The following is a 12,975-nucleotide window of genomic DNA, read 5'->3' on the forward strand; positions in this document are numbered from 1 at the left end:
CAAAGTAACTAGTAGACATGCTATCCCTCTGTTGGTGGTGGTGGTAGTGATGCTGAGTATATTGGGCTGTAGGGCAGCAAAACAGAGGACCAAGTGCTTGACGGGCTATACCACATACATAGATTTTACTAAAAATTCTCTGCAGCTTAAGTCCAAACTCAGGTGTTCACAGGGTTGGTTTTTTTGGAGGCTTCTACCCTTGGCTAGTAGGTAGATGTCCTTTCCTATACTTTTACACTGCCTTTCCTCTATATATACCTGTGTCCAAATTTCCTCTTAGTTAAATGTTTCTGGAATTTTTTGAATGCCAGGGACAAACAGATATCTTCCATCTGCTGTTGCATTTTGCAGATGCCCACAATAGCAGGAGCTGGGCCAGGTAAAAACCAGGAACCCAGAGCTCGATTCAGTTCTCCAAGTGAATGGCAGAGACCCAGCTATTTAAGCCGTCACTGCAGCTGCTCAACACACACACTATCAGGAGGCTGAGATGAGAAGCAGAGCAGGATGCCAAAGCCAGGCACCCCGATACAGGATGCAGGTGTCCCACACCACTTCTCAAAGGCAGTGACGGGGATGGAGAGGGAAAGGAAGGAGGGGGAAAGAGAAATATTCTATCCACAGATCTCACTTTCCAGATGGCTGTAACAATGGCAAGGTGTGGGCCTGGAAGAAGCCAGGAGCCAGGAACTGCTTCCCAGACCCCTACATAGGTGGCAGGGATGGAACATCTTCGGTCACCTCTCCAGGTCCAAGTAGCTGGACCGGAAGGGAGGCAGTCTTAACTTGAACCAGTGCTCTGATACGTGATGACAGTGTCACAAGTGGTTGCTTAACACGCAGCACCACCACACTGACTGTGCTTAGTGATGGCCTAACAGCTACACCAAATGCCTGCCCCTCAAATTCCTTCTTCTTCCAAGGATACTAGTCAAACTGGGTTCGAATCCAGCCTGACTGCCTCAGTGTAGTGTAATCACATCTGTAAAATCCGTGTCTTCAAATATACATCCTAAAGTAGGGGCACCAGGACTTCAGCATAGGAATTTGTGAGGAACACCATTCAGCCCCTCACAGTGACCCTGGTGGTGGTGGTGATGCTGAATATAACCTGAAACACAGGCTAGAGATGAAAATCTGCCTGGGCTGCCTGTGAGGTTTTCTTCTTGGCTTTCCTTTTCTCTTACTTTCCAGGTACCCTACTCGGATGTGTGGGAAGGGTGCAGAACTGGCAGAACTTCCCTCCTGTTTGTGGACTGTGCTCCCTTTTCCACCAAGCCTGGGGTTTTAGAATAAGCTGAGCTAAGTACCAGTGGGCTTGCCTGTTCATTCTTCAGTGGGAATCAGTTTCTCCAGTGAGAATATTTTTTGTCATCATCTATGTTGAGTTTATACTTGCGTATATATGTGTGTGTGTATGTATACAGGTACACATACACACACACATATATACATGCATGTGTTAGCATTTAAACTAAATGAAAAGAATCATTTTTAAACATGTGGTTTCTTTTTCAAAAATAAACTGTTCAAATGAACTAATAATTCATTTTCCAAAATATATCTGAAGACTTGATTTGTTCCAATAATGCTTTATAGTTTAGTGTCTACTTATTCATTATAGCAGAGGGAACCCTGTCAAAATCTTTGTCTAATTTAATATGTGCATCTCTAATAACATACCAGGGCTTCAGCACACTGTGCATGTCGGTGGTAAATTTTTCAGGTTAGCATCCACATACATTGTCAGGACTTAATATTCCTATAGCAAGCCCAATGCAATGGGTTCCATTTGAATAAAGAAGCAGGAGTTCTCTGTGTAGAGTTAAAATATCTGGCTCATGACATAGTAGGTTAAGCCTCTGCTTTTGGCACCAGCAACCCAAATAGGCACTGGTTCAAGTCCTGGCTTCTCCATTTCTGACCCAGCACTCTGCTTATAACCTGGACAAGCAACAAAGAATGGCCCAAGTCCTTGGGCTCCTCCATCCATGGAGACCTGGAAGAAGTGCCTGACTCCTGCCTTCAGACTGGCCCAGCTCCAACTGCTGCAGCCATATGGGGAGTCGACCAGTGCATGAGATATCAGTATATCTCTGTCTATCCCCTTCTCTCTCTGTAAATGTGCCTTTCAATTAAAAATTATATATATATATATATATATTAAAAGGGACCTAGCATTGAAACCCAGTTCCACTTGGTGTTCTCTGAACCTCAGCTACTCCATGAGTATAAGGGATATAATAATTGTGTCAACCCGACAGGGTGATAGTGCAGAAGTCAGACCATCTTCTTCAAGCAGCTGGAACAGCATGAGCTCCTCAGCAAAGATTAACTTGTAATACAGTTGCCTAGATCAGAATCAGGGATAGTTCTTCCATTCTGGTTTTACCTGTCATGTTTACGATTCAGGCTCCACTTTCCTCCTAGTCATATTAAGAAACAGGCCTGTTGGTTTTAGACTTAGACATGAAGCAGGGGGCCCAGTGTGGTGGCCTTTTGGCTAAAATCCTTGCCTTGAATGTGCCAGGATCCTATATGGGTGCCGGTTCTAATCCTGGCAGCTCCACTTCCCATCCAGCTCCCTGCTGGTGGCCTGGGAAAGCAGTTGAGGACGGCCCAAATCCTTGGGACTGCACTCATGTGGGAGAGCTAAAGGAAGTTCCTGGCTCCTGGCTCTGGATCGGCACAGCACCGGCTGTTGCGCTCACTTAGGGAGTGAATCATCAGAAGGAAGATCATCCTCTGTCTCTCCTCTTCTCTGTATATCTGACTTTGTAAGAAAAACAAATAAATCTTTAAAAAAAAAAAAAGAAATGAAGCATGGAAAAGAAAAGCAAAGGCAGAAGACATTTTCTTGTAACTGTTCCTGGGGCTCTCCCCACCCGTGGCTGCAGAATTTGGTTTGTCACAAAGCCATCAGCCATCTGTTCTGTATAAAGTGTCCCCTGCTCATGAAAAGGGAGAGAGAATCCCTTTGGGTGTTTTTAAAAGGAAAAAACCTTTTAACTTTAGTTGGTGATGTTTCATTTCTGCGTGACATGTTGGGATGATAGTCATCTGAAAGCATATTTCATGTTAAGTAAGGATGCTTTGGGAGCCAAGTGTCCACACAGCACAGTCAAATCCACATTTGTATGTAGCTCTTACTCAGATGTGTCAGTGGGACCCAGCTCTGCTTTAAGTTGTAACATGAAGTGTGTCTTGTTCCCTTTGATTTTCTTGTAATTCATCAGTTAGTATTCCTACCACAGAAATGTTAGCCACTCACACCATTCAGACATTCCCATAATGCCTCCCTACAGTAGGAGGTGTCACATTCCTAGAACTCAGTGAAGAGGGAAATAGAAACAAATTTATTTTGTCATGATTGCTTACAGTTGAGTTGCACGTAGTCATTCGTTGAACACAACCAAATGCATGTTTGGATTTGATATTTATGTCAGCTCAGCGAGGACAGGAAAGGAATATCTGTGTAGCTGCTTATATCCTCATCTCTCGGGGGTTTATTTGCCTACGTACCCCGGAAGTGGCAGTGCTGGTTTGTTCTTTGAGCTGTCGCTTAGGGAGCACTCATTGTGTCCCAGGAAGCTGGGTGATATCAAGGAGCAGCCTGTGTTCCTGCCCTCTAGGATGCCCAACTCAGAGGGGAGAGGCAAGGGAGGATGGAGTTGTGATGCCTTGCGATGGACATTTGCATTGAGCTTTAAGGAACACCAACACTGAAGTTAGGAAGGAAGAATTCGAAAAAGGCTGTTTGGAGTCCTTTCCTAGAAGCATCAAAATAGGAGGCATCCTGGCATTGAGTGGCTTAGGGGAAGGAATCAGAGAACATTCTATATAGAGAAAATTACAAGTTCAAAGACATTGGGAGCTGGCACCATGGCACAGTGGATTAAGCTGCTACTTGTGCTGCGGGCTTCGCATATCAAAGTGGCAGTTTGAGTCCACACTGTTGTGCTTTGGATCCAGAGCCGTGCTAATGTGCCTGGGAAAGCAGTGGATGATGTCCCAAGTGTTTAGGCCCCTGCCATCCATGTGAGAGACCCAGTTGGAGTTCCAAGCTCCTGGTTTTGGCCTGACCCAACCCCTGCCTTTGTGGCCATTTGAGAAATAAACCAGCAATGGAAGAACCAACTAGTCCTCTCAACTTCCTTCCTTTCTTCCCCTTTCCCCCCTCTCTGTAGCTGTTACTCTGCTTTACAAATAAATAAGTTTTTAAAAGAGTGATCAAATGCATGATCCTTTAGGAATCCATAGACCTTTCTACAGTGCTGGGCTGCAGGAGAGATGGGGGCGGTGGGGCTGGGACATTTTAAGCCATCTGAAGTCATCTGGTCTTCACTGTAGGCCATAGAAAACTGTAGGGCAGCTGTAAGGAGAACAGTGATTTCCAAATTCTGTATTAGGAAGGCCACAAGCCCACCTCCTGCTCTGAGGGCAAGTCAAGAAGCAGGGGAACCCAGAGCAAGCTGTTACGTTTTAGTCCGTAAGTGTTAAATCATTAGAGATAGAAAGACACAGAAGGCTAAACGGAGAGGTCAAGATTATAGACTTGATACATTTACGTGGGGGTCTGTTTATCTGTTCTATTCTTTTTTGTATTTTTTATTGTTATTTTATTTTTATTAATATTATTATCTTTTTAAATTTTTAAATGTTATTATTTTCCATGATACCATTTTTAGGTATATGGATCCCTCCCCTCTCCATTCCTCCCTCCCAATATTTCCCTCAGCCATCATTTTCCCCAGTAGTATTACAATAGTAGTCCTTCAGCAACATTCACAAGTCCAGCATTCTGCTTTTTCAAGTGTAGCATGACATTGGAGATATTAGCAATGGTGGAAAAGCTAGTATCATACTGTCAAGGTATATTTAACAGCTTCATTGGGAGTCCTCCTTTTATTCAGGATTAGGGATGCATACTGCAGCGTGCCTTCATTTCCTGCTATGCTAGTCTCCATTATACAGTTCATCTATGAGAATATATGAATATGTACGTTTACCTGCATGTCTATTGGTTTGCATTTTGCATGAATTTTGCCTTATATCAGAGACAACGTATGATATGTGTCCTTTTGGAATTGGCTTATTTCATTGCTTTCCTCCAAACAAACTGCTTTAATTTTCCTGCCCAAACAGGGACTAAACCCAGTTATATTTCTAACCTGAAACAGGTGTACTGGAACAAAAACCACATCTTTGCGACACAGCCTCCAGATCAATATTTTACATGCTGTGTGTTCTTAACAGGCCATTGGGTTTCATCCAAAACAAACGTTATGCTCCAAGGCTGGTTGAAAGAACAGCAGCAATAGAAGTTGCCTGTGGTAATGATGCAAGCAGGGAAGCTACCAGGCACGAGGGAGGGTTTCTCTTGAGGCCAAGTGCGCTCATCAGGATACTGCCCACAGGGAGCAAGACATCAGCCTCGAGGGCTCTGGCCTTGAGGATTTTAACCTTTCACTTGCTGTTCTCCCAGTCGAGGTCCCCATGGGCGGAGTAATGGAGTCCCATCGCACAAGTCTGGCAGCAGCCCACCATCCCCACGGGAAAAGGACCTTCTGTCCATGCTGTGCAGGAACCAGCTGAGCCCCATGAACACGCACCCCAGTTATGCACCTTCTTCCCCAAGTAGCAGCAACTCAGGGTCCTACAAAGGAAGTGACTGCAGCCCCATCATGAGGTGAGTCCTGCTCAGCTCCTTCTTCCTACTGCTTTGTTTGTCCTGCTTGGTACATTTTTCTTAAAAAAAAAAAAAAAAAAGAAAGAAAAGTTAGGCAACTCTTGATCCCCTGCCTTGTTCTGCAATAAGATGCGTCTCTTTCCTTTCCCATACTCAGCGAGTCTTTCCAGGACTGTCGTGAAAGAATCCAAACCACACTTGGTAGACAGGCTCATCCGTCCAAACACTGGCACACTGGCCATGGGTGGGACTTGATCTTTTCCCTCTACACAGGGAATAAACACACAATTGTTGATTCCATGTATTCCAACACTTGTTTATTGGCTTTCAGGTTCTGGGTGAAGCCTGGGGAATAGAACAGTAAACAGGGCCCACTCCTGTGCTTGCCACTCGGAAAAGCAAGCTATTAACCATCTAACAGCAGAAACAGATAGATTGTTCTACCAGTCCTTGGTGCTGGATGAGTGTGGACAAGATGAGGCATCTCTGGGGGCCAAGGGGGTCTTCCTGAGAAGTGAAGTGGAAGTGAGGTCTGCAGGGCAAGCAAGGAGTTAATTCCTGTGAGGTGCAGGGTAAGTTTGTAACAGCATATCTGAAGGGGTTGGGGGAGGACGACCAGTGGGTTGAAAACTGGACCCAGGCCATTTTGGAGGGAAGGGCAGGCCTGGGCGGAGGGGGCCAGGGCAGCGTTGCGACTTGGATCAGGTCCAGAGTCAGGGAAGAAACTGGCAGCCATCCCCTTTGGGCGTCTTCCTTCTTGGCGTCCCCGCGCTCATTAGTCAGCGCTGTTACAGCAGGGATGCCCAGCTCCTGGCCAGAACTGAGTGGGCCAAGATTCCAGCAAGGGCTGTTTTGTCAAACACTGAGCATCTCTTATAAAAACACTCTGGTGAAAGTGGAGAAGCCATGCTCCTTTCAGAAGAGCAAACTTTCCATTTCAATCAGATCAACACTCTCTCCCCAGGGACCTCTTTCTCAACAGTATGAGTTCAACTGAAAATTAGGATTAGGCAGTTATATCTCCTCTGCTGGTTCCTTCTCTCCCACTTCCCCCCTACTTGGTGTCTGAATACGATGCATGCTACTCCCACGTGACAGTTCTGGCCTGGCAATGGGTGCTGCATTGTTTTGTAAAACAACTCTCTCTTTCTCTTTAAGATTTTATTTATTTTGAGCCCGGCACAGTAGCCTAAGTGGCTAAAGTCCTCCCCTTGCATGTGCTACTCTACTTCCCTTCCAGCCTGTGGCCTGAAAAAGCAGTCTACAATGGTCCAAAGCCTTGAGACCCTGCACCCACACAGGACACCCTGAGGCTCCTGGTCCTGGCTTCAGATCTTAGCTCCAGCCATTGCTGCCACTTGGGGAGTGAATCAGTGGATGGAAGATCTTTTTCTCTGTCTATCCTTCTCTCTGTAAATCTGCATTTCCAATTAAAATAAATTAAATATTTTTTCTTTAAAATTTATTCATTTTTATTGAAAAGTCATGGTTACAGAAAGGAGAGACAGAGAGAAAGATCTCCCATCCTCTGGTTCACTCCCCAAACAGCTCCAATGGCTGGATCTAAGATCCAAAGCCAGGAGCTAGGAGCTGCTTCCAGGTCTCCCATGTGGGTGCAGGTCTCAGTGGTTTGGGCCATCTGCCACTGCTTTACAAGGCCACAAGCAGGGAGCTGGAAGGGAAGCAGAGCCACCGGGACATGAACCTGTGCCCAAATGGGATACTGACACTTGTGGGCTGAGGATTAGCCCTTTGTCAATCATTTCTAAGCTACTAAAAATCTTCCTTTTCTTCTATTTACACACACACACACACACACACACACACACACACCCCTACCCCTCAAGTTTCAGATAATTAGCAATCCTAACACTGGCCTGTATATACAGTCCTCTAAGCCAGGCCAGCCAATACCAAGGTTTGAAACACAACATGGAGCTGCCACTCTATCTGGCTGTTAGCTGTGTATCCTGGTCAGTTTGGGCTATTCTGCCTTGATGATCTAACCACTTTCCCAAGGCCCCATCTCCTAATACCATCACACGGGGATTAGAATTTGGACAGAGGAATTTGGGAGCAGACACACATATTTAGTCCGTGCCATTCTCTAGCACTTTGCTTTTTATAGAAAAGGAGGTGACAGAAAGTAACATCTTGTGACCTTGGATTGTTTTAGGCGGTCTGGCAGGTACACGTCTTGTGGAGAAAATCATGGTGTCAAGCCTCCAAATCCGGAGCAGTACTTGACTCCTCTGCAGCAGAAGGAGGTCACAGTGAGGCACCTGAAGACCAAGCTGAAGGAGTCAGAGCGCCGGCTTCAGGAAAGGTGGGCTTGGGCTCCTTGCCTGCTGGCACTTACTGTTTCTTTCTAAAACTAAACATGAATCAAACTGCAGAAAATTAGAGAAAAAAATGATTTCCTATAATTAAATTTCTTTTTTTTTTAATTTTCTTTTTTTTTATTGTATTGTATTGTTGTTGACAATCTTTACATAGTTAATTGCGGTTAAAAAAAAGGTTCAGGGGGTATAGGGAAGTGGGTAATACTATTATGTCCATATTGTTTCCATCATGTATCTGAGGTAAAGGGGGATATTGAGGGAGAAGCCCCTGCCAGTTTCCCGCCCACCCCAAGTCCCGGATGTGGGGCATGCTCTGAGATATTTGCTCAAGTGGTTTTCATAGTTCTCCAGTTATGAATCGCTGCAAGTTTCGCTCGATGAGGTCGTCCACTGATTGATATGGTCCATCATAAAGTCTCCGTTTGCCCCATATTTTGTCTACGGCCATACCACCCTGAACGCGCCCGATCCCATCTAATTAAATTTCTTAAGTCATTCTCTGCACAGAGCCACTCCTAATTCTTTTAAGGAGTTCAGGGAGCCTCGTAGGTTAGAGGACATGTTGTGGTTCTTTTTTTTTTTCCTGGGTGTGTACAGCTTTGACGTGAAGAATTGGGTGTGTGCATGGCTATTTTTAAATGACAGAAACACTTGCAGGAACAATCCCCTGTTTCCAGCAGAATGGGTCACACTCAGTGGCCCATTAATTCCTATTTAATCTCTGCCAAGGAGTGGATATACCTCTGTGCATTGTGATTCCTGCAAGCTATTTCTGTGCTAAAGGAAGAGATGCATTATTCTTGGCTAATCGTTAACATTGAAAAACAGCTCATGCCTCCTAAGAGATCTTATCTCAGCAAGGAAAGACCTCTGACATCCTGGGGCAGGCCAGTTTCTTGGCCTGAAGGTTTTCACCTGGAACATTTGGGGAGACAGGCAGAGCTCTGACACAGGAGCTATGCGCTCAGGCTGAGGTGGCTGCTTGCAATGGCTGGGACTCTGCCATCCGGTTCAGTGCCTGGCTGCTTCATGAGCCCAAGTCTCTTTTGTAGCCACAATATTAATTTGGAGAAGCCCCAGTGACTGTCAGTGACCGCTGGGGACAGGTAAGGTGGCAGGTGTGAGGAGGGGCATCCTACAGCTCCAAGTTCATTCAACTCACTGCCCACCTAACATAGGCTTAGCTCCTAAACTGAAGTAGCCCCCTACTTTCTGGATGTTGGATTTAATGAACTGAGGAATCCTTTGCAGGACAAAAGCTCTCATGAGAGAAGGAATGTGGGAAAGCAGAAAAACTTGAGAAAATCTTCAGCTCTGAGCTTCAAGGCACAATGTTAACATCTTTTCATGTATATGAGGATGCTATCTCATCTGTGTATCCACAAGAATATGAGGGCATACTCATGTTTCCTTTGAAGCAACTATATATGGAAATATCTTACCAATGGTCTTAACAGATGTTTCTGTGAAGGATTTCTGCGTAGCAGATCATTCAGGGGACAGCATTGTGACTCAGCGGGGTAAACCAGGCCTGTACTGCCAGCATCCTGCAACGGATGGTTCGGGTCCCAATTGCTCCATTTCTATCCAGCTCTGCTACTGAGCCTAGGAAAGTAGCACACAATGGCTCAAGTGTTTTGGCCCCTGTACCAAAGTGGGAGGCCCAAGGGAAGCTCCTGGCTCTTAGCCTTGGCCTGCTGGTCAAACGATCCCTGGTCACTGCAACCATCTGAGGAGTGAACCAGTGGATGGATATCTCTCCCTCCTTCTCTCTCTATGTCTGTCTTTTCCCCTCTGTAACACTGACTTTCAAATACATAAAAATAAATCTTTAAAAAACAGTGACTATAAGGAACAATAGATTCAAAGTCATGTTACCTAGGAGGACATGTAGTAGACAATTTTCTCCAAAGTCTGCAATGCGCAGCATTTAGAAATTTTTAAAAATAATTTAAAATTTGTCATTGGACTATTATCAGAACAATTTTGCAAGTCTAAAACTTAACAGTCTGCTCTCTTTGATAGACAAAATCAAATGGAGTTTTTTAGAAACTATTTTTAGGTATTGTGAGAAGGGAATCTATGGAGATAAAGGCAGCTTAAGGGACTTAATATGTTCTGATAAGAAAGTTGTCAATATTGAGTTAGAGTTTACTTGTATTTTATACAATGCTTAACATACTGAGTATTGGAAAATAAAAGAAACAATAGCAGCTATTTTGGTCTGATTCTGGTTGCTATTATTCTTTTAATTTCATAATTAAAAGAGGAAGTTCCTGGATAACTGCTGCCAATTAAAAAAAAAAAACTTTCCAAACTGTTTTAACCTCTGTTAAAGTGGTTGTACACTGTCAAGTACAAGTGTGTTTCTCAGAAACATGTGCAAACGGCTTGCCACCAGTTCCAAAGCTGACCTTGTATTAACCATGCCTGTCTTCCCACTCTAGGGAGAGTGAAATTGTGGAGCTCAAGTCCCAGCTGGCCCGCATGAGAGAGGACTGGATTGAGGAAGAGTGCCACCGGGTGGAGGCCCAGCTGGCACTCAAGGAAGCCAGGAAAGAGATTAAGCAGCTCAAACAGGTTATCGAAACCATGAGGAGCAGCCTGGCTGACAAAGACAAAGGCATTCAGAAGTATTTCATAGATATAAACATCCAGAACAAAAAGTTGGAGTCCCTGCTGCAGAGCCTGGAGATGGCACACAGTGGCTCCCTGAGGGATGATCTGTGTCTAGACTTTCCCTGTGATCCCCTGGACAGGAGCTTACCCCCCAGCGCCCCTTTGGACAAGATGGCAGATGGGCCTTCCCCAGATGAGCCACTCACCGAGGAAGGGGCCGACAGTGAGCTACTGCTGGTGGAAGACAGCATGGCCGACGGCTTGGGGGCCTTCCGCGAGATGGAGACAGCCCCCACCACTGAGTCTGGTGACTTGGAGCTTTTTCATGCTACCCTTGAGGACCAGGTGTTTGCCATGCTGCCTGTGGCAGTGGATCAAGAGGAAGCCAGTGTGGTGGTGGAGCAAGCTGTCCAGACCGACGTGGTGCCCTACAGCCCCGCTGTCTCGGAGCTCATTCAGAATGTGCTGAAGCTGCAAGACCCCTGTCACCCCAGCTCGGCGTCTCCTCCGGAGCCCGGGGCTAACACGATGGAGAGCTTCCCAGAGTCCAACTCAGTCCTGATGCTTGATTTAACCCCAAGAAATCCGAACTCAGCCATCCTTCTGTCTCCCATGGAGACCCCAAACCCCAAGACGGGTCTGGAAGTGCATGCAAACCGCCTCATGAGAGAGCTGGATTTTGCAACCTACACAGAGGAAAGGCTGGATGGGTTCCCCTCGCTGTCTCAGAGGGGTGTTGTGGGGCAGTACTGGAGCAGCAGTTTTCTGGTGGATCTCCTGGCTGTGGCTGCCCCAGTGGTCCCCACTGTCCTATGGGCATTCAGTACTCAGAGAGGGGGAACAGATCCCATCTACAACATCGGAGCCTTGCTCCGTGGCTGCTGCGTGGTTGCCCTGCATTCACTCCGTCGCACTGCCTTCCACATCAAAACCTAAATAGAAGTGTTGTTATCATGTGCCAATTTGTCTGCGTGGCATCATGCCAGGTAGAGAAACAGCAGGTCGATCTGTGGCAGTCTCTACTTCATTGTTTTGCTCCTCGGTATTTGATTTGCACTATAGTTAGTGGAAGCTTGTTCACTGTTTAAAACCGGAGGTATCTTCTAAGGCATGGTTCCAGTAAAACGTCCCACCCATGTGGTATAGAGAGCATGCTCGTGACCCTGCCGTGTCGTCCGAGGTACCCGTTCTTATCCTAGTGGTTCAGGAAGAGAAAATGCAAACTTTGCACTTTGAGGACAGCTTCTCTAAGGCTGGCATGCTATTTCCTTGCTTTGCTCTGTGCCGTTTTAAAATGTGTCATGTTCCAGCCTTCCAGTGGTCTTGTGCATAGCAGGGGACTGTAACCAAACAAACGTGTATTTGTGAAATTGGTTTAAAGCAGTCTTGAATAGCTCTTTAGTGTCTTACTTGGGATTGATAAGGTTTGAGTGGTTGCATTTTTTTTTTTTACTGTATGTAGATCCAAAGTCTTAAATGGCCTGTTTGTTTCCTGATGAAATGTAAAATGTACTATGTACTAACTTATTTTTTGCTTATTATATATAGTGTTTTATTGGAGATTGTTTGTAACCCTACACTTCAGCATGATGAAAATAAATATTAGAGTTTCCATTTAAATAAATGTTTTATCCTCCTATAAAATGCCTCTGAGTTTACTTTTTTTTTCAAGATTTATTTATTTTTATTACAAAGGCAAATATACAGAGGAGAGACAGAGAGGAAGATCTTCCATCCGATGGTTCACTCCCCAAGCGGCTGCAACGGCCAGAGCTGAGCCAAGCCGAAGCCAGGAGCCCAGAGCGTCTTCTGGGTCTCCCACATGGGTGAGGGGTCCCAAAACTTTGGACCATCCTCAGCTGCTTTCCCAGGTCACAAGCAGGGAGCTGGATGGGAAGCGGGGCTGCCGGGGTTAGAACCGGCACCCATATAGGATCCTGGTACGTGCAGGGCAAGGACTTTAGCTGCTAGACTATTGTGCTGGGGCCTTCCGAGTTTACTTTTATGTGTGATAATAGTAATTAGAAAGGAGATCTTTCATATTTATCAAGAGGACTATAAAACTGGAATTATGAAATGAGAAGATGGAGAAACAGTAAGCTAATGATTTCCTATTCCACCAGTTCTGAATAGATAGCTTTATTTATAAGCTTTTAAATTATCTGAACAATTGTTTGTCCACCTTTTTATTCAGTAAGCATATGCTGTTTTCAGGAAAGTTGGGTTGCTTTTTTAGACATCCTAAATACACAGAAAAAGAGAAGGTGGTGTGTCCTCTTTTCCTTGAAAATCTAGGATAAGGGTAGATGATTGAGAAGGAATGAT

General features: G+C 45.3%; 1 protein-coding gene across 7 annotated transcripts in view; it reads left to right on the plus strand.

Annotated features, from left to right (window-relative positions):
- SYBU (syntabulin) overlaps positions 1 to 11,586 on the plus strand; it is an 87,869-nt gene extending 76,283 nt beyond the window's left edge. For all 7 annotated transcript variants that reach the window (XM_058668537.1, XM_058668539.1, XM_058668538.1 and 4 more), the window contains 3 exons: positions 5,486 to 5,689; positions 7,866 to 8,015; positions 10,479 to 11,586. In XM_058668537.1, coding sequence (XP_058524520.1) covers positions 5,486 to 5,689; positions 7,866 to 8,015; positions 10,479 to 11,586 — 1,462 coding nt within the window. The remainder of the gene's footprint in view (positions 1 to 5,485; positions 5,690 to 7,865; positions 8,016 to 10,478) is intronic.
- The last annotated feature ends 1,389 nt before the right edge of the window (positions 11,587 to 12,975 follow it).

Source organism: Ochotona princeps, chromosome 9, assembly GCF_030435755.1.
Source record: "Ochotona princeps isolate mOchPri1 chromosome 9, mOchPri1.hap1, whole genome shotgun sequence".
Classification (NCBI taxonomy): Eukaryota; Metazoa; Chordata; class Mammalia; order Lagomorpha; family Ochotonidae; genus Ochotona; species Ochotona princeps.